This window comes from Gracilinanus agilis, chromosome 2 (genome assembly GCF_016433145.1).
Source record: "Gracilinanus agilis isolate LMUSP501 chromosome 2, AgileGrace, whole genome shotgun sequence".
Taxonomy (NCBI): Eukaryota; Metazoa; Chordata; class Mammalia; order Didelphimorphia; family Didelphidae; genus Gracilinanus; species Gracilinanus agilis.
In genome coordinates, this window is record NC_058131.1 from 616,406,656 (window position 1) to 616,429,677 (window position 23,022).

A 23,022-nucleotide genomic window follows, 5' to 3' on the forward strand; every position below is an offset into this window, starting at 1 on the left:
TGAAAAAGAGGGGATGGAGACTTCTTAGGACTCTGCTAGTTCTACATCTGTAATCCTATGATCCATTATCTGACCAGTGTATCCACCAGGCAGTTGCTAAAATCCACAGATATTCTCAGAATAGACATGAGTGTGGAAAGAGATTTTATGGACAGATAAAATTGTACATTATATCAATACCCCATATCCTACATGGCATCAAATGAGCAGGTATCCATTTGACAAACACATTTTAAAATCATTCATAAGGCCAGATGAAAAGATTACTCTGAGAAGATGTGATACAATGGGATTTTTTTTGGATACAAAACATTGTTCCTTAGCCAATCAAAGAAGACAGTGACTAAAGTTCTCACTGGCTATTCCAAGGCCTACCTTGGTGACAATCTTCACTCTGATGATAATTCACCATTGTATTTGGGACCTATTTGCAATTCATGAACCACTGTGACCTGGTTTAGGTGCCTAGGGAGCTAGCTCACTGTTCTTTATAGAGAAATGAGATACTAGAAGAAATCTTATAGGTGTGGGGAAAATAGAGGGAAGGAGAAACCTAATGCCTTTAGAATTCATTCTAAATAATATGAATAGAATTAATGAACAAAGAAATTGGAAAAATTAATTGTGCAACATAATAGCATTGCTATTCCCTTCTATTTCAATGAATGGTAAAAAAAATACAGAGATTGTGTGAGAAGTCATTTCTGTATACCAGCAAAAAAGATCATTTCACTCTACTTGGAGAAATTATTCACAATCCACTGGACATAGCCATCTACTTGGAACAGCTCCTGTAAAGCTTTAGACTCTTTTTTTTTTCTCATGAGACAGATCATGAGTGAAACGATTCAGTCCTCATTCCAGTTCTTCATGGATAAGTATCCACTTTACCAGTTACCCAATATTATCTTCTAAGGGAGACAATGAAACCTTGAATATCTGGTCCTGAAGACAGTAATATAGCTACCTTTGGAATGACCTACCATTAATGAATGGGGTAGGAGCCATGGATTATCTTACCTTAGAATCATGAAATTAGTAGGAATGAGCTCCATTTCCAATAGTGGAGAAGCAATAAAGATTGAGATTATGCTATTGGAAAGGTGTTACTTTTGAATTTCCAGATTTACTTTGAAGCTCATCTTGACTCAGATGTCCTGAAAATCTAGTTAGCCCTTTTGTTTTCAAACCTTCTCTTATTACCCTAGTTGTTAATGCTCCTAATTCCTCCTCAAATATTCGAAACACTTTGCATTTGCTTGCTTCATTTGTATGATAGTTAAGTGTGTACACATTGTGGCTCCTCACCAGAATATAAGCTACTTGCGATCAAAGACTGTTTTATTTCTGTCTGTTTCCAACATTCATAGTTCTGATCTTTATATCTGTGTTAACTGCTTAATTGATACTTGCTAAAGTAGATGTGATTTATTGTTTTCTTTAGGGGTGATTCAGGTAGGTTCAGTTTCTGAATCATAGATTTGAGTGTTTGCACCCTTCTCAAATGTAATGACACCAGGTCCTTAAATTTCACTTTGGAAAAATGATTCTCATAATCTGTATGAACAACTCTAGGAAAGAATAAGAAGCAGAGGGGGTAAAGAAGTGTCAAGTTAAATTTGGACACAGCAAGAAAGGGAACTAGTCATAAAAGACAGATGTGTTTAATGGCGAATACATTTGTCCAAAGGAATCATTTTCACTGGCCAGGAGCCCAATTAAACCCGTAAAATGGAAGTCCAGAAAATCAGATTAACGAGCCAGTCATTAGCAAAGGAAAAGACCCAGCTAATTCTGTGTTGAGCATGACGGATGAGCCTAGAGCAAATAATTGGATGACATTCATCAAACATGAAATAAAAGGTGTCACTGGAAGGAAAAGTGGTAATAATCTTTGGGATTTACAATGGCAGTGAGTTTGCTTCTAGGGGAAGGAAAAGTTCATCAAAATAGATTAACAGTCTCTAAACTTTATTCCTTCCTAATGCAGTTGCCAGATATGCACAATAATACCAAAGATGCAGTAAATGCCTTGGCATAGTTTTCAGGAGAAAAACGCAGTGACTGCCATTTGAGAACCAATGGCATACTAGCCAGGGCTTGGTAACAATAGAAGGTCCCTGAAATCCCTGTACTGTCATTTTCCAGTCTTTTATCCTTACATTCACTGAACTGAGCAGCCATTCTTTTGTGTTCTAGAGTGTATTATTGACATTGTTTTCCCTAGACTCCTGTGGAGACTTAATGAATTCTAATTTAATGGTGATGGAAGCTGATAAGGATTATTAAGTGTGTAGTGCCTCCTGGGACTCACCCAACTCATTCATAGATGGGGTCCCCAGAAGGAAGATATCTACTACTTCTCTCATTGTTTAAGAGGTAACCCCAAAGGGATGGTTTTCTAATACTTGTTTCTCATGGTAAGAAGTACTGAACCATTTTTGATAGAGATATTTAACTTCCTTCCATGGAGATATTAAACTTTCCATCCTCTTGGCAGTCACAATGGACAGAAGCCAGTTTCAGGCATAGTTTGGAAAACTGGCCTCTTTCCAGGAATAAGAGGGAGCCTTGATGGGGACCAGAGCTAGTGTTTAAATGCAATCAGCCTTTTGGCTATTGTTGTCCTGCTATTTTCCATGAATGTGACATGTTATCTTCTCCTGTGAATATTAATTTCCCTCTGAGTCAGGATAATAGACTACAGAGTAGCCATCTGCAAGACTGGATCACATTCCTAGGGCTCTGCAGTGAGAGAGAGAGAGAGAGAGAGAGAGAGAGAGAGAGAGAGAGAGAGAGAGAGAGAGAGAGAGAGAGAGANAGCCTCTTGCAGCTCGACAGTTCTTGGTTCCAAGCAAGTGGATCTAGTAAAAGACTCAGGTTTAGTTATGATGATCAACTAAACCTTTCATACATTGCTGTTGGCCTTTTATGCAGATGAGTGGCAGAAAATTAAAACTCAACAAACATTTATTAAATATCTGCCATACTCAGTACTGTTGATGATACAAGATAAATAATATATATTCTCTCTTTGGAGGCACTCAGAGCTTATTAAGAGAGATGATAAACTTTCACAAATAAGGGCAGTACAAACTTTGGCATAATAAAAGAGGATGTCTCATAAATCTTTGTATCTCCCACCATGAGGGGTACATAGTAGATGCTCAATAAAGATGTGCTTGATCAATTGGTCTACACCATAGATGGAATAATGATTCTTCTATAACACTGTTGGATATCATCCCATAATTGAGCAGACAATTTGATCACAAAACTGCCTTTTTATTTTTTGTAAATAATTGCTCATGCTTTCATCTGAAAATAGAAAATAGACTCATTTTGCACAAATCAGAGTAATTTAAGTTCAGCGTAATTAGTACCCTCAAAGAGTCTGCTTGGAATTGCCAGAATATATAAATAATATCATTTGCAAGGATTTGCTTCTTCTAACAACAGTGTGACCCCTCAATCAACAGTGTAACATAAATTTCAAAGACCAAAGGATAAAAGTGGGTGTATGTAGACTAGCATCCAGATGTCCTCCCTCAGAATGTCTTGAATGTTTTAATGCAAAGGGCCAACAAAACTTTTCTTAAAACCTAAAATAAAGTCACAATCCCACACCTGACTAAATGTGAGAAGTTAGAATACTTCATAACTATGAGAGGTTTACTGTGAGTTTCAAAATTAATATCCAATATCTCCAAGTATTATTTTTATAAAGTTTTTTAATACTAACTTGAAGCAAAGGAAGATAAAAACTAGAGAGCTTCTCCCAGCCATGCACATTGGAAAAAGAGAGAGGGACAGAGTTACAGAAATTATAAGCAATCTAGAAATTGCAACTTAGACAAAGTTAGAAAGGATTCTGGGTAATATAAAGGAATTCTGGGGAACATTCTAACTACACATTACCACTCAATCACTGTCACTTATCCTCTGGGCCCCATTTTGCATGGTGGTGTAAAAGGAAAGGATAAGACTAGTTGATTCCTAAGTTCCCTTATAGCTCTTATAGTCACTGAATTGATAATCAATAACTGTGCCTTTACACAGGCTATCTCCCATGCCTTTTAGAATTCCTAGTATCTTCAAATTTTTCTCAAGTATTACCTCCCACATAAGAATTTCCTAATCTCCCTGGTTATTAATGTTCCTCCTCAAAATTTCCTTATGTTCCAATATTTAATTTGTGTGCATTGTGTATAGAAGACATAAGAAGATGAGGAGATTTGGTAACAGACAGTGGCTATAAAATCTAATGTAAAATTAATGTCTGAGTGCTAAAATTAAAAATGAGTTGAGGCAGTTGAGAGGTACTAAGAACAACAACAAAAATTTAAAATAGTGTGGGGAAAAAAAACAACAACGGAGATTCAGCAGAGGAACAGGACCTTTGTTTGGTGTAGATGAGACAGTAATAACTGGCAAAAGAGAAGGCAGAGCTGCTCAATTCTTATTTTGCTTCTTTTCACTAAAAGGACAGGACAAAAATTAGAGGGAGATGATACTCAAGATAAGAAACAAAACATTCAATGAGTACCTAGTTGTCCTGGCCCATATGAATATAGTTTGTTATTAAGAGAATTGACAAATGTGATTATAGAGCATTTGTCAATAGTGTTTGAAAGACTTTGTAAAGTGGAAGAGAGATCACGAGATTGGAGAAGCTCAAGTGTATCTGTTTTTAAAAAAGGCAATTGAATACAATTTGCAAACTACAGTTAAGTGGACCTAACTTCCATTCATGGGGTGGGGGAAATCTTTAACATATTATTAAAGAGATGGTAGGTAAGAAAAAGAAGACAGTTATAGGAAAAGAAGCAGTGAATACAAAGAACCAATATGGCTTCATCAAGAATTGGTCACACTAGATTAATCTCATAGCCTTTTTTGACTCGACAGCTAAACTAGTCAATGAAGGAAATGCTATGGATATAGTTTACTTTGATATCAGTGAAGCATTTGATACTGTATCTCACATTTTTCTTGTGGAAAATATAGGTAGCGATGGACTAGGTGAGACAGTAAATAGATTGAGAATTGTTGAATGGTAACTCAAAGAGTTATCATGTTTGCTTGGAACTGTGCTGTTTCACATTTTTATCAATGATTTGGATGAGGTAAACACAGAATACTTGTCAAATATGTAGCTGACTCAGAGCTAGATAGGATAGCTAACATACTAGATGATAGAATCTTGATCAAAAAAGATCTTTGATAGCCTTAGAGCACTGAACTGAATCTAACAAGGTGAAATTTAAAATAGAGATGCCTGCAAAATCTTGGTACAAAAAACTTCATAAGTATAATATGGGGAAGGCTGCAATTGTAGTTTGCCTTGAAAAAGATCTAGGGATTTAGTAGACTGTAAACTCTGGATTTTAAAATTAATATACAAGAACTAAGTATTACATTTTATAAATTTTTTTATTAATAATAAACTAACAAAAAAGGTAACTAAAAAAGTATTAACCCAGCAGCTCATGAGAGCAAAAGAGGAAGAGAGAGGTGGAACTTCAGAATTTATACAAATGTGACCACACAAACGTGGAGGAGCAGGAGAAATTAAAGGGAATTTTGGGAACTACTAAGGGACTTCTGGGGGATGAAGTCCAAAGTTCAAAATTGCCATTTATACAAAACTCAATACACATTAGCAATATGAAGTAACAGGAGGGTCACAGTTCCATTGTGTTATGCTCTAGTCACTTATTATCTAGAATATTGGCTTCAGTTCTGGGTACTCCAGGTTAAGAAAAACATTGATAGGAAAGAGGATGTCCAAAGGGATCAATTGAGATGACTCAGGGCGAAGGGCCTTCAGTCTCTGTCACATAAAGACCAGTGGAAGAAATGGGGCATGATTAATCCCCAAAAGACAGGACTAGAATGGAAGGGGCAAGGGGAAGATAACTGTCTTTAGGTATTTCAAGAGATATAATTTATAGAAAGAACTACATCTTTTCTTGTTACAGAGCAAACATTCCAGTCTAAGAACAATGGATAGAAGTTCCAAGGGGGCAAATTTAATTTTGATCTCAGGAAAATCTTCCTAAGAAAAAAAACTGTCCAAAAGTAGGATGATTTCCTCTTCTTGGATGTCTCCAGGTAGACTGGATGATCCACTTAGTGTTAAATATATTATACAGAGAAGTCCTTGCATTCATGATTTGGATGAGATGGCTGTTGAGATTCCTTACCATTCTCAAATTCTATGATTCTGCATATATTTTATCTATACTAATATAGAGATATTCTGTTTTTTTCCTGTAGAGTGTAAACTCTTTGTGGGCAGGGATGATTTCATTTTTATTTTTGTATTCCTTGATATCCAGCATAGTACTCAGGAAGCCGTTAGGACTTAATAAATATTGAATATTTGATTGAATGTCTTATCTTGCTTTTTCTTCTAGGTGACTTCTAGCGGAAGAGCCAGCTACTATGTGTCCTACAGAAGAGAACCCTTTGCCCAGATCAAGCTGCCCAAGTATTCCCTGCCAAAAGTGAGTTACCCCTTTCTCTCTAAAAACAAAACAAAAAAGCTTCCAGGATGCTGCCCTCTTAAGCTACTGGAAATTTTGTCCCCATGGAATGTTTTGGCTTTCTCTTTCCAGGGCCTTTATTTTCACTTTTCAGTATCCACATGTACTCAAAGGCCTGTAATTTTCCTTGAGGGCCCCTGGTGGCATAAATACTAATTACTGGTGAGATTTGCTTGGGGATGTAGCTTGTCTTTGTGTGAAGTATATTGTCTTTGAAGTCATCACTCAAGGCCCCTTCTTCAACAATGAATATGAAAACTATGGAATTTATTTAACCTTTCTAGGCCTTAATTTTCCAACATGTAGATGGGATATTCTGGGGATAGAGGCATTAGATTGTCTATATGAAATTGCTTAGAGCTCTTAGAGGAAAAGTCATTGGATTTAAATTAAAACTGTTTTAACAATCAGTTCTCATGCATCCAGTCCGTGGCTAATCTACATCCTCTTCCCCAATCCAAATTTGGGTCCCAGACAGGTAGCATTGATGTCTAACTGGGAATGTCACCTAATCAGGCAAAAAAGTAGGAGTACATATGTTTAGGTTTGTGGAGATGGGCTTCAGTTTCTCTGGCAACATTTCAAAGCTTAGTATAAACGTGTTTTGGATTATCCTTTCCTTGTGAGTGTGGGCAATTGAAATTCGACTACATTGCCAATACTGGAATACTAATGTCCCAGCATGTTTTTGCCCCTTTTTTGTATAATTATAGATTTCTCTTATTACTTCATTCAGAATCACAGAATTGTAAGGTTGGAAGGAATCTTAGTGGACACCTAATCCAAAACATACCCCCAAAAGAATCCCTAATAGATACAATGTATTTAATAAATGATTACCCTGTCTCTGCTCAAAGACTTCCAATGTGGTGAACCTTTTACTTCCTGAGGCAACCCATTACACTTTGGGACTGATTTAATTATAAGGAAGTTTTGCTTACCACAAGGCTAACTATGCCTCTTTGAAACTACCATTCCTTACTCCCACTTATGCTCTCTGAGAACAAGCAGAAGTCTAATCCTTTTTTTCCAGATGAAAGCCTTTTTAGTATTTGCAGACAACAGTCACATCTGCTCTGCGTCTTTTCTACTTAAGGTTAATCAAATCTAGTTCCATTAATCTCATATGGCTTGGACTAAAGATTCTTCTGGTTGCCTTCATCTGTATACCCTTTAGTTTATCTATATCTCATGGCACCTAAAACTAAGCATCATATTCTAGAAGTTGTCTGAAAAGTGTAGATTACAGAAACAAACACACACACAGAAAAGGAGACAGAGAGACAGAGAGAGAGACAGAGAGAGAGAGAGAGAGAGAGAGAGAGAGAGAGAGAGAGAGAGAGAGAGAGAGATTAGATTTAACCCATTATTCTTCTATCAAAATCTCAAAATATTTTTAGAACCTGTCATCTATTGTATTAAATGCCCCTCCCAGCTTTATGTTATCTTTAGTTTGATACACATACCTCTAAGTCCTTGATAAAATGTAAATGATCACTAGGACAAGCAGAGATCCCTGGGGCATATCACTGGAATACTCTTGCCAAGTTGATACCAGTCACTCTTTGAGTGTAATCATTTGACTAATTTTGAATCCTTTTAATTCTATTAGTATCTAGTCCACATCTCTCCCTATTTTCTACAAAAATAGCTCAATGTTATTTATCCCATGTTTTACAAAAATCTATGTCAACTATATAAGTTTGGTAACCCTGTCAAAAATGGAAATAATATAATCTGGCATGACCTGTTCTTCATGGAGACATGATGATTCTTCCGTTCACTGCTTCCTTTTCCATTTAACATTTTCAAACTAATATTTTCCCAACAAACATTAGCAGCTAGGGAGAGACACAAATTAGAATATAATGTTATAGAAAGGGTATTCAATTAAGTGTCTAGAATCTTAGTTTCTAGTGCCACCTTACTGTGAGACCTTGGAGTGGATAACTTGACCTCCTTTCAGTTTCCTCTTCCAAAATTAGACATTAGATTATATTAACTATAATGTGTCTTCCATTTCTAATTGTCTAGGACTCTGATTCTTTAACATAACAATTAGCACAAACCACATTTAATCTCATCACCTATGGAATATTAATATGAGGTACTCTCTAGCCACACCTGAAACCATTCTAGGGCTGGTTGGGGCTGGGAGTCATGAATTGGAGAGTGAATTTACTAGAGTTGGACATCCTGGGTCTGCCAGTACCTTTTAGGACCTTAGACAAGTTACTTCTTCAGTCTGAACTTCAATTTCTTCATTTGTAGAATGAAGGAGATGAACTAAATGATTTTCAAAATACTTTGGAACTCAGAAATTTCACAATTGTATTACCTGAGGGGGGAATATCAGTTAAATCATTGATGTGCAATTGAAAGGAACTTTATAGACTATTTAATCTAACCCTTTATTCTACAAATGAGGAAACTGGATTTTACAGTTGGTAAGTATCTGAGGCAGAATTTGAACTCCTTCCTTTTTGACTCCAAGTCTAGTATGCTGTCTACTTAATACTGTGATTCCTTGCAAAATCCAATTTTTTATTTTTTTAAATTTTTTAAAAAATTTAAAAATTTTTATTTAATTAATTTATAGCATTTTCCCATGGTTATAGGATTCATGTTCTATCCCTCCCCTCCCCCCACTCACTCCCATAGGTGATGCACAATTCCAATAGGTGATGCACAATTCCAATGGGTTTTACATGTGTCATTGATCAAGACTCATTTCCATATTATTGATATTTGTGCTAGGTGCTCATTTTGAGTCAGTATCCTTAATTATATCCCCATCCTCATGTGATCTGTGATGGGGCAGTTGTTTTTCTTCTGTGTTTCTACTCCCACGGTTCTTCCTCTGAATGTGGATAGTGTTCTTTCTCAGAGGTCCCTCATAGTTGTCCTGGATTATTGCATTGTTGCTAGTAGAGAAGCCCATTACATTTGAAAATCCATTAAAAAAAGTGCCTTAAATGGATTCTTCAACAGAACATAAGGGTCTTCATATATTTTCTTGAGGGAAATGAACCATTATGTTTCTCTAAAATAAATTGTAATCCTAATATGGGATCTTTTGAAGGGGCGGTTGAAGTTTGATTTTAATCTTATTTATTTACTTTTAAAAGAGAACAAACACATTCCTTACCTAGATTTGAACTCCGAATTGGGGTAAGAGAAGGGGTTATGGAAAGGAAAGATATAAATGATATTCCAAAATTGATCCCAACATGGGGGCGATCCATTAAGGACCAACAACCCTGTGGCAATTTATTCTCCAGCAGCACTGTCTGCTCTGGCCCCTTTTCAGAGCTACATCAAAAGCTGCCTCTCATTAACATGACAGCTGCTGGGAAAATCACTGTCTGCTTATTGATCCCCTTTATTAGCCCGAGTTATCACAGGCAGTCATCACCAGGACTGGGAGCTGTCCTGCTAGCTTGCTCTATTGCATAGAAAGGGATATGGCTTTGCATCAAGTAGTCATTGTAAGGGCTGAGGGTGTTTTTTCTTCTTTATTTTTTTAATAGAAAGACAACATTAAAGCATTATTATTTGACTATGCTTTCACTGCCTAACGCAAGTAAATTTTAATTATCATGACAGAGAAAGTACCATGGAACAAGGATCCAGAGACCTGGGTTCTAGCCCTGGCCCTGCTATGAATTCACTTGTATGGCCTTGGGCAGGTCATCTCACATCCCCCGGCCTCATCATCCTTCTGAATGAATTGAGCCAATTGAAGCCTAAGTTCCCTTCTAGCTTTAATTTGCTTTGATTTCATGATTCTGTGATCTCAGCTGAATCTGCCTGGTGGGGGTGAGGGTGGTGCTTGGGCTTTGGGGTGTCTTTGTACTGACTTGAAATGAACATCACAGCGCTAAGTAGAAACTCCAGGTACCCTGGAGGAAAGCACCAGTAATGGGCTGAACTTAATGCAGAATGCAGGCAGACACCAGCCCAGGGCACTATTTGCTCATTCTACCCCCCAAAGGCCAAACAAACCATATGCCTAGGGGAAGAGTAGGAAACTATCCAAGGAAAGATCAGACCCACAAAAGCAACAACAATAACTTGAATCAATACATCACCTTTCTTTCAAGTAGTTCAAATAAAACTGGCATCTCAGCTTGGCCTTGAGCATGGCCTAGGTCTCAGCATGACCCAGGGCCTTCATCAGATTTTCTTGTATCCTCCTGTGTCTTCCAGGCAATTGGTTTATTGAATAAAAGGTGGAAAATAAAATTCTTTTCTGGCAGTTTTTCTTTTCTTTTCTTTTTCCATTTAATTTTGAGTTTATTTTTTTTCTAAAAAGAACAGAATATTTTTATGCAACATATACACAGAATATAATGAAATTTTTAAAATGTCCCAATATTTTGGGTTATAGATAACAAAGGAATATCTTATATTTTCAGAATACTGTAGCAACCAAGATGACATGCCTTTTGAGAGCATAGGACTATATTCAGGTGGGGGAAACACAAAAGAATTGCCCATTTCCTTAAAAATCACTGAGCAGAACAGACACCATATTCATCTTAATACATATAATACCTTTTTTTAGATCACTCTAACAATAAAAGTTAAGATTCTTCCTCTTTTTTGGTAAAAAATTGCATTGTAAACATAGATTTCTTTTTTCTTGCTGTACTTTAACTGGGAGTGTCCTTTTTAATTTAAAAAAGGTTTAGGACTTTTAGTATGATGTCACCAATGTTATTATTTCTTGAAACTCAAGAATATTTGGATTCTTTACAATGTATTCCTCTACAGGCTGTAGCTCCTGCCTCAGATTTCTCCAGTTTCCTTTGCAGTTTCATTCATGTTGGTCTTCAGAACCATTCTCTCCATCACCATTTATGCTGGAATATCGTGAGCTTTGTTAGATGGGAAATTAAATCTAGTTTGCAGACATTTTCAAAGCACTTGTCTAGTGTTTCCATGAATGTTTGTATTAGATCTAAAATGCCAAGTTCACTTTCTGAAGAATCCACACAGAAGGCAGGATGCAATTTGGCATTATGTCTTTAAGTCAGTTTCTCAGAGGTACCTATTATCAGGTCTCCTTCTAGGAAATTATTTTCATGTCATTTAGACACCAAATGGAAAGTTTCCCTGATGATTTGTTGTTGTATATTTTCACTATGGGACTGGTAAAACTTGGAGGGCTAAGATTTCCCTTGGCTGTTGAATATGAGGTTTGCCTTGATCATGATGGAGTCCTGGGCAGAGAGAGGATCTTGGACAAGAGTTGGGGTGGTCAGGTGAGCACTGGGTCAAGGGAGGCAAAAACAGAGTGAGCATAACCTGAACTTCTTCTGCTTTCTTGTGCTCCAAGAGATGAAGGGAAGGGCTCTGGGAGTTTTTAAATCATACCAACAAAACATTGAAATCCAGGCTGTTATCTGTTGGTTTTTGCCAAGCAAAGTCAGGATATTAGGAGATTCTTATTTTTTTAAAAGAAACTTTATTCCAAACTCAGTCCATTTCCTAAGCTATAGTCAGGTATCATCAAAGCTGTCTCAGACATCTCAAACTGAATCTCTTGTATACATCTCAAACTCAGCATGACTAGGATAGAATTGAATGAGACATATTCTTTTGAACATACCCAATGTAAGAATTTATTTTGCTCGACTATAGACTATGGATATTTGTTATGATAGTTATTATCTTTTTTTTCTTTTTAAATAGGGAAAGATAAGAGGGAAAGAAATAGATGCTTGTTAATTTAAAAAAATGATAAAATAAAAAAGATATTAATATAATTTTGTCAATATACATCAACTTTCTCATACGTAGCCACAAGATAAGAAAACTTGAAGGTTGGAGGGAAGTGCCATGGATAGGGAAGTTCAGAAGAGGAGAAAAGGGTTTTTTTGGTGATAAGATATATAATCATAATCCATCAATAGCTGCTTATACTTAGCTACTCATTCTTTCCCATTAGAAATGAAATGAGGAGTTGGACCTTACCCACTGATGATTGTCTTGAGATATAGATTGTGCTGTAATGGTGATGGTGATCCAAGTGTTGAAACACCAGAGGGGAAAAGATGGTCAGGGGCAGCTGGGTGGCTCGATGGATAGAAATCCAGGCCTAGAGGTGGGAAGTCATGGTTTCAAATCTGGTGTCAGACACTTCCAAGCTGTGTGACCCTGGGTACGTCATTTAACACCAGCTCCCTAATTCTTACCACTCTAATACCTTGGAAGAGCAAGTATTGACTCTAAGACAGAAGGTAAGGGGCTTTTTTTTTTTGGTTTGTTTTTAATAAAGAAAAGAAAAAAAGAGAAGAAGAGAAGAGAAAGAAAAAGAAGAGAAGAGGAGAGGAGAGGAAAGAGAACAGAACAGAAGAGAGTAAAGAAAAGAAAAGAAGAGTAAAGAAGAGAGGAGAGGAGGGGAGGAGAAAAGAAATAAGATGGTAGAAATCTTCCTGTCTAGCTTCTGTGAATGCCTGGGTCAGGTTAGGTTATAATTGCTTTGAGGAGTACAGCCTTTGAAGACCTGTTGTGGGGAAAAGAAGATGATACAGTTTTGCTGGAGATAAGGCCAGCATTGGCTAAGAGGGTGAAGATGGAATGTGATGTCTCTCTGATTAACTGATCACTTTCCCATTGGCAACAAATCTCTGCCTCTTTTGGGATGATTTCACAGTCCCCACTTTGGAGACCAATCAGAAAGCAATAGATTAATTGTTATTTAATATAGAAAAATATAAAGTCTTATACTTGGTTTCAAAAATTTAATTTCACAGATGTAAGATGGGAAGACATGCTTAAGCATGAGATCTTAGTGGATTTTAAGGTCAATATAAACCAAGGAGCATGTTGTTGAAGCCAAAAATGCTCTTGTGATTTCAGGCTGCATTAAGAAAGGGATCACTTCCAAGAATAAGTCTCACTGTACTCTACCCTTATCAGATCTTGTTAGGAGAATGTATTCAGTTCTGGGTGCCATAGCTTAGGCAAGAAATTGATAAACTGATGAGATTTCAGAGGAGAGCAAATAGGCATCAATATGGGAGTGGGTGGAGTGTTCAAATTGGAATCTGGAAGGTCTGAGTTTGAATTTTACCTCAGGAACTTAGTAGCTGTATGACTCTGGGCAAGTCACTTACCCACACAATTATTTTGTGTGGAAAATGGAGATAATAACAGTACTTAACTCAAAATAGTTGTGTGACATACAAATACAAAAATCATGTAAAGTGTTCTGTAAACTGTAAAGCATTACATTAATGCTAGCAATTAGTATAATAATAATTTTTATTGAGAATATGTGAATGGTAAAGTAATTAGGAATAGTTAGCCTATAGAAGTAATGACTTTGGGGAGACATGATAGGTGCCTTCAAATATCTGAAAAATTATCATGTGGAAAAGGACTAAATTCTGTTCTGTTTGATACTGGAAGGTAGAAGAATTAAGAGTCGTAAATAGAAGTGTCAAGGATATACCTTTGGTTAAATATCAAAAAAAAAACTTCCTATCAAAGTTCTTTTTAGAAGAATAACAGATTCCCTCTGAAGGTAAAGGCTTCTCCCTTATGTCTGCAAGCCAAAACTTGATAACCACATATGTGGGATTCTTGCTTATGTGTGGGTAGGACTAATTGCTGAGATTCATTCCAAATAAGAAATTTGTGATTCTGTTATCCCATGTGTAACATGCTAGGTGGGACATAAAGATTCTTTTATAATCTAAATTGTAGGTGAGCAAGAAGGTATAGCAAAATAAGCTGATGAAAACAAAAAAACCAGGAGCCTTTTTTTATAAAATATTTTTATACCACATTTCAATAGAATAGTTCTCTTTGCAGTCACATCTATTTTATTTTGTTATTTTTAAAAAATGATTCTAAGAACAGTGCCATAGACTACACCAGACCGCCAAAAGGGTCCATGACACAAAAAGTTTAAAAGTTCTTGGATAGTTTGTGATAATACTGTATCACAACCATGAATGCCACTTAATATAAAATATTTCATTACTAGACATGAAGTTGAAAATATGGTGAAAGAATCCTAGATCTTTTATTTAAGTCTTTGCTTTTAAAACAGCAGCAACAACTATAACAAAAATAATCAGTGTTATGTAGGGTGCTCATTACTTGCTGGTAAGACCTTGAAATCACAAAGTAAGAAATGATTTTCAGTTTTTTAATAGAATCATATTATGCCATGTTTGACATTAAAAATGTTGAGCTAATGGGTCCAAGCATATTTTAAAACAGTATTTTCCACTCAGTATGTCTTCCCTCACCCATGAATTTCTCACTGGACATTCTCCAAACCAAGTAGATAATTTCTCAATGATGAGGAGTCAGTAATCTAAGTTGGACACATTGATCCAGTTCATGAAATCTGCTCCTTTTGCTAATCCTACTAGACAAGCCTCAATTAAAACCATCTTCTTCTACTGTGAAGGTAGTATATGATGTGGCAAGTTCTGTCAAATAGTTGTAGACTGATTTCCCATTCTATCCTCCTCACTTATTCAGTGAACTCATCAAATCCTTGGTCATTGGATCCTTAGGTGTGATCAACATATTCTCTTTGGAACCTTAATGGCATTAGAGAAGATTAGAAGAGACACTGATATAGAGCAGCAAGGGCTTTCTTAAATTCTCCCTGCCTATGAAACTAGTTAAAATTCATGTAACACTACTAATTCAGTTGCTAAGTTTTGTTGATTTTACTTAAAAGAGAACTCTCCCATCCATTCCCATCTCCCCACTCACATAACTAACTGCTCTCTATGTTGAGCGTCTCAGCTCTTCTTCAGCTACACTATGGCAATAATCTCCCAATTGGCCTCCCTGCCTCTTCTTTCCAATTCATTCTCCACACCAAAATGATATTCTGAAAGAACAGAAATGAGTGGTTGGTTGAATATCCAGTGGTTGGGTAGATAGATGGATGGATGAAAAAAGCACAAGACTGTTCCTGCTCTCAAGGAGCTCATATTCTAATGAGGGATACAATACACGTAGAAGGTTTAGGTGGCAAATCAGACTGAAATGTCTTGTGGTCCTTAGAATACAGCAGCAAAGCAGATGGCAATTCCTCTTCTTTAATGTCACTTCCACTAACAAAATAATAATAGGTTTTGATTGCAGGAACTTTCTTTTCTGAGACGTCAGTAGCTATGACTACTGCACCTCGAGAAGTACTTATCAATTTGTATCTCTCCAAGTTGACGTCCTTTTGGGGTCTTTGGGGCTTACCTTCCAGCTACCAGCAGTTGATCAATCATTTAAATATTGATTGTGGTGAGGAAGGTAGATCCTTCTTCCATGTGATTGCTCCTCTCAGTGATGGCTACAAGACTCAGGCTGGAAGCAGGTCAGTGGTCTAGGGGGACACTGCTCTTTCCAAATTCAGGGTCCATGGCCATCTGGCCAAATGGTAGAGTGAAGTTGTAGGTAGTGGAGAATGCAGTCAAGAAGTAAAGCCACATACCTAATTCAATAGAGAGTAGACCCAGTCAACTGTTTGCAAAGATCCTGGAAAAATATTAAAAAAAATAACATATAATTTAAAATTAAAAAAAAATCCTATGCTGAGTTGAAGAGAATCTGAGAGACCTCAGGAGAAGACATTAGGAGACATGTAGCACCTGTATTCCTCAAGTTGGTTCTACATTCTGCTATCTTTATATTGTTCACTTTTTTGATTAAAACTGCAGGGTGTTTTTTTGTTTGTTTGTTTGTTTATGAGAGAATGCATTCTAGGTTTTTGCAGAAATGTAAAATTTCTTACTATGCTACTTCATTAAATGCCTTTGCCCTAAACTAATTGTCTCCTCTGACCAATTACTTGAGTGTAAGCACATTGGTGGGGGCTAATAAGCTACAATATGATGGATAATAATATGCCAAATAATTTAAATTTAGAAAAATTCCTCTTTAGGGAACCTGATCTGTGAGTGTAATTTGAGGGAATACTACATATTGAAAATAAATACAAAGTTATTATAGGGTAGAAGCAAGAACCAATAACTGAACAAATTTATCCTGGTCTAAAAAGTGGCAACATGAACCATCAAAGGCAGCTAAGGCTTCCAATAGGCAGAAATTCTTTTGTATGTCAATCTAACCTAGAGTCCCTTTCACAGATGGTGAAATTGATTCAAGTTAGTCACAGAATCTGTGGTCTTCCTGATTCATAGAACCAGCCTCTGAGAAGTATGGAGTAGCTGAGATTTTATTATTTATCTCCTTTGATTTTGCTTTGTTTTATGTTTCTCACAAGTTCTCTACTGTTACCCATCCATTGAATACCAATACTGTCCAATCTGGGCAAACAGTATGATTTCATGAAAATCACATTAAGCTTGATATAAAAGATACAGTCTTGGTTTATAGTTCTTCAAGTACTAGCTGTGTGATTTGAGGTACATTATTTATTCTTTCTTAGCCTCAGCCTTCTCCTCTGTAAAATGGGACAAATGAAACTTTAGTGTCTACCTCACAGTGGTAAATTGTGAAGAAAGAATTACGATAATGGCTGCAAAGGCATTTTGGAAGTAATAAAGTCCAATTTAGATGTCAGCTATTAATGTTATTATCCTCTCTTGTCCTCATCCTAACATGAGTTTGCTTCTGACATGAATTTGAGGCTAATACCTAAAAAAATATGAGATGTAGGATATTTAAAGAAATATAGCTTTATTATTAGTTTTGCATTTTAAGCTTATTCATTTTTATGTTTTTTCTGCCCTTTCCTCGTTTATGTCCATATAACCTGCTGGCATTATTAGCTTCCCTGAAGCAGGATCTAAGACATATCTTAATCTAGGGTCCATGCATTTCTTTCAAAAATATATTTTGATAATTGTGTTTAATATAATTAGATTCCCTTGTAATAGTATATATTTTATGTTAAGCATTTATAAACCTTCTTCTGAGAAGGTTTACCAGGCTGCTAGAGGGATCCATGGCACACGAAAAATGTTAAGAATTCTTGTTCTAAGAAATCTGGTCTCAGTTGTATCTAATACAACACTGTCATCACTATGTTAAATAAAATGTCTGTGTGTATTATTCAGAAAGTAATGTTGAACATTGGAGGACAGGTTCTCATTGGAAATTATTTGGGGGGGATCCGCTTCTTTAAAATAAATAGATAGATATGTATATATAAAAAAGTATGTATGTATGTGTTGATGGTGATAACTGGAGACGTATTAGTGGGATGGACAAAGGAATGAGTACCATCTTCATGATACATGGTTTCCCCTCATAGGGCTGTCTTTGTGTTGTGGTATTTAAAACATGGATATCTATGCTTTCTTCAAAGCCCTGGAAAATGACACCCACCAAAGCCCCTCTCACTCATCCTATAGTCATTAAGAAAAGGAGAATAATCACAGCATTCATATTTTATAGGCTCATTCTAACATGGAATTGTTTAATATCACCTATAACTCAAGTGCCTTATGAACTATTTCCTAAGGCAGGATAATTACTTGGAGTCCTGATGGGCAGAGGGATGGATGTAGAGACCTGCAGGGTAACAGATCTTCCATCTTCTTCCAACAGGACATGCATATCATCAGCACAGATGAGAACCAGGTGTTTGCAGCGGTTCAAGAGTGGAACCAAAATGACACATATAACCTCTACATCTCCGACACACGCGGAGTCTACTTCACGTTGGCCCTGGAGAATGTCAAGAGTAGTCGAGGCCTCGAGGGCAATATCATCATTGACCTCTATGAGGTAGGTGGCCGAGGTTATCCTCTGCAATCTTCTCTCTTCCCCAGGAGATATCATTTCAAAGAATACCACAGTCATTGCCTTGTTCTTTATCACCCATTGGAGGTCTTTCATATCACTGAATATTCCTGTCTGCCTGAGGCAGGAGGTGGGAACTGGTCCCAATGATCTCACAAGATCGAGAGCTGGAAGGAACTGTAAAGATCATTTCATCCATTTCTTCCTTTGATAAGCAACTGAGGCCAAAAGAAATGGAAAAGAATTGCTTATGGTTGCACAGGTAGTAAAATAGTAGAGCCAGGGTTTGAACTCAGACTCTCTGAATGCAAATCAAATAGCCTATACACTGTGATGAGTGAAAGTCCTTTATAATTTTACCTTTGGACATAAGGCTTGAGTGGTAGCGCTATGAGTGTAACTGACCTCCTCAAGGTATCCTTGCTGCAGAGATGGGACAGGGGCCATGTTAGCTGCTCCACACCTTTCATTGAGAAGATTATGCCTTAATTTGGTACAATCTTATCCTGGGGCAAGATGGATCAGAATGGATGGAGAGGCAGTTCATAAAGAGATGCAAAGAATGGAAAGTGGAGAAAAAGAATGAAAGAAAAATCCAATGATTCCATTTTTCCTATCAGGATGCCAGATATGGCTGTAACATATGATTCAAAGAGAATGGCCTGGTGGAGAAAAGCCAAGCTCTTGGGATGGGATGATTGCTCTGTGGTGCCACATGTGCTTAGAAAGAAGTTTGCTGGGGTTTTCAGATTCGTTCTAGCTAACATTCCCACAGTTCCTTAAGTTGTCCAAACAGGAGACACAAATGTTAGAACTGTTGTGTTTCTTAATTATTGGGTCCAGATTGGCCTTGGGTTGTTATAATATTAATTCTTGGGTCCTGGAACCTATCATGTTCTCATCTTTTGTTTCAACCTGGCTCTTATAAAGGGGATATAAATGAGAAGTTTATCTTTGGCACATACATACATGCATACATACATACATACATATATTGCCTTTGGAATTTCAGAGAGAAAAAAAAGGATAGAAAATTTATTCAAATAATCTATAAGCCTAGGATTTTGGCAATTTTTTCTCATTTGAAACTCACAAAAATTCTGTGAGACTTGTATGATTAGAACTTTTTATTCTCATTTAATAAATGAAGTGAGATTCATATGGGGTTGTGACTTGCCCATAGTAAAACATTTAATAAGTGTTAGAGGCAGGATATAAACTCAATTCTCTTCTGACATTAAGTCCATTTTTTCCCCTTATACTACTATCATCAGAGAAGAGAACAAACATATCATTTATGCAGTGAGAAATTGGAAAGAGGGAAGTAGATCAAGGAAGGCCTCATGGAGGAAGATGCACTTGAAAAATACATCTTGACCTTTCCAACCAGCTAAGTAGATTTCCCCCACTGGAACAGTCATCATTCAGTGAAGAGAAGTGAGAGGGTTGCCTGATGGTTTAGAACAGTTAGATGCACTGATCTGAATTTGAGGATTAATCAAAATGAATTATGAATCAAGAAGTACGTATTTTTTCTTTCTTACTATTATATACTGTCTTTGGAGAAAAGTATGAAGTATCTGTATAACTTCAGTGTGTGGGCAAACACTGAGCTTTCCTAAAATTCTGGAAAGTTTTTTTGTTTTTTTAAAATAGGACCAGCTTGATGCAATGTTGCTGAAGGGAAGTCTCATTTCCAATTCAGTATAATGTCTGTCTCTTAAGAATCTGCTATGTGCCCAGCAATTTGGAAGGAGCCAAAGAATATACAGCTTAATTGGAGAGATAATAATAACAACAGTAAAAATAATTCACATTTATATAGTACTTTCAGATTTGCAAAAGTATATGAAACTAATGAAAGCTTGCACACACTAGCTTCTTTTCAGAACAACCCTATAAAATAGGTGCTATTATTTCCTAGGAGCAGCTAAGTGCCACAATGGATAGAGCACTGGCTTTGGAGTCGTCATGGAGGCTAGGCTTCATGAGTTAAAAATCAGGTCTCAGACACTGTGGCTCTGGAACCCTAGAAGTCACTTAACCCTGTTTGCCTCAGTTTCCTCCTCTTTCAAATGAACTAGAGACGGAAATGGTAGACCCTTCCATTATCTTTGCCAAGAAAACCCCAAATGGAGTCACAAAGAGTCAGACGTGACTGAAGTGACTGGACAACAACAACAAAATTATTTCCCCCATTTACAAGGCAGGAGACTGAGGATGATGTGCTCAGGGTCACACAGCTTTAAGTTTCTAGAGGCAGGATCTAAGCCCACAGCTTCCTGAGCCCACATTCTAGGGACTTGAAACTGAAGAGTGGTACAGATGACATACAGTGATTTGGGTATATAGAATAATGTGAACTGGACAATAAGGGAAGATTTAAAGGAAGAGATGGGGCTTGAGTGAGGTTCTGAATAATGAGTAAGATTTAGCTAGGCAGAAATTAGGTGAGAAATATTCTAGGGTGAGGATCAGTGGGAGCAAAAGGACAGATTTAGAAGTGAAAAGGGACGTGAAATGAAAAGATTTAAGAAGTGAATTAGAGGATGGGGAGGATACTAGTCTGATATAGGAAGACTAAGATAGAAGCCTGAAACCTTGGTTTGGGTCAGACAGAAAACCATCTGAAGGCAAAAGCATCTGTACCTTTTCCTGAGAGCCAAGAGAAAGTACTGGAAGTTTTTGAACACATGACAGTTGTTTTTATTGTTCCAGAATTTTCTGTGACTTGAGGGTGAGTAGACATTTTCCCTTAAAAGGATCCAAACTAGATCTTCTTTTTAGAATATTCTAGGGCCAGGATTAGCCAGGCTTCTCTTAACTTTCTCAAGATGTTAAGGTCCAGTGAAGCAATGTTGATCATACAGAGACTTAGCCTGACATGTCTAATGAGGTGATAAAGCTAATATATTACTCCATCTTTCATATGAATCCCTGGAGACTCACCCCAAAAGCAGACATTGTCAGTATTCTCTGTTAGTGTCACAAGGTAAGTGAAGGAGGGGGTTAGGGAAAGTCTATAAAATAATTTACCAAGCTAGATTTTGGCACTGGATGAGACCATCTGCCAGAATGGTGGGCCTCGTCAAACACTATAGCCAACTAGATGTCTCAGTGGATAGAGAGCTCTGGACCTGGAGTCAGGAAAACCTGAGTTTAAATGGCTTTTAGACACTTTACCAGCTATAAAACAATCTGCTTGCCTCCATTTCCTCAACTGTAAAATGAGGATAATAACAGCCCCTCAGGGTTGTTGTGATGATCGAATGAGATAATAATCATAAAGCTTTTAGCACAGTGCTTGACACATAGTGGGTGCCACAAAAATTCTTATTCCCTTCCTTCCTCCGCTTCCCATAGGTGTTCTGGAGGGAAAATAAGCCAGATTTTGTCATGTTGTCTGCCTGACATTCTAGTTCTTTCTTGATGAGAGAGAAATTCTCCCTCTAGTCTCTGCATGGAAGCAAGTTATTTTTTCTGCCTATAATTAAATAATCAGAAGAGATAAGAAGACTTCAAGGCCATATAATTCATCTTGTCTTTGAGGTGTCAGAAGTCCATTTGATGCTAGAGGGGCCTGATTTAAGCAGCTAAAGTTGTCAATCTTAGATCCGTGTCATCTTGAAGGCAGGAGAGAAGTTCTCCCAGGCCATCAATGTCCATCTTTCCCCAGCCCAGTAGTGCAGGACTTGAGATCCGACCCTCCCCCAGTGCAGCATGAGCGAGTGGAGCAGTACTTCCTTCCTGTGTATCTCTTCCTAAATTCCTTGTGATTTTGAAGAGAGATTGCTGACAGCCAAAGTCTCTCCAATGTGTGAGATGTATAGCCCCCACTGCCACTCCTGTGGTGCATTGTGATGCAGAGGTGACCTTGGGACCTCAACATTAGGCCAATCAAGTGTAAGCCCTGGCCAGACCTACCAAGCTGAAAACTCATCAAGCTCAATTCCAATAACAATATCCCCCTGTCTGAGGACCTACGTAGAGAAGTTCAGAGAGTCTCATTACAAGGTTTATGCTAGGTTTTTCAACCAATACAACCCTGACCTTATCTGTGTACTCTTGTACTCAATAAATTCAGGGGCTCCCTATTCTTTCTAGAAATAAATATAAATTCCTTATGCTTTTCTTTTGTTTTTTGTTTTTGTTTTTTTTTTAATTTTAAACCCTTAACTTCTGTGTATTGACACAGAAGAGTGGAAGAGTGGCAAGGGTAGGCAATGGGGGTTAAGTGACCTGCCCAGGGTCACACAGCTGGGAAGTATCTGAGGCCGGATTTGAACCTAGGACCTCCTGTCTCCAGGCCTGGCTCTCAATCCACTGAGCTACCCAGCTGCCCCTTTATGCTTATCTTTTAAAGTGCCTCCCGACTTAGCCCTAACCTATCTTTTGTGCCTCAATATACATGTCTCCCTTCCTACATTTTTCTATCCAACCCATGACCTTATCTGTGTTCTTCAGACAGGACTCTCCATCTCTCATCTCTCAGCTTTTGTCCCGACTGTCCCAATGATGGTTGGAAATTCCTTCCTTCCTCACCTCTCCCTCAGAGAATCCCTCTCTTCCTCCATTATACAGCTCTCAGCAACACCATCCATGAATCCTTTCTTGATCTTCCTCACACGCTTCCTTGTATTTCACTACTTTGGGTTTATTTGCTCTATATATTCTGTATATACGTTTATACATCTTTGCTGTCTCCTCCATTATAATGGGCGTAAATTTCTTA

General features: G+C 37.3%; 1 protein-coding gene across 1 annotated transcript in view; it reads left to right on the plus strand.

Annotated features, from left to right (window-relative positions):
• The window catches only part of SORCS3 (sortilin related VPS10 domain containing receptor 3), a 690,838-nt gene that overhangs the window by 549,920 nt on the left and 117,896 nt on the right, over nt 1-23,022 (plus strand). The window contains exons 8-9 of the mRNA XM_044660176.1: nt 6,420-6,509; nt 18,096-18,275. Coding sequence (XP_044516111.1) covers nt 6,420-6,509; nt 18,096-18,275 — 270 coding nt within the window. The remainder of the gene's footprint in view (nt 1-6,419; nt 6,510-18,095; nt 18,276-23,022) is intronic.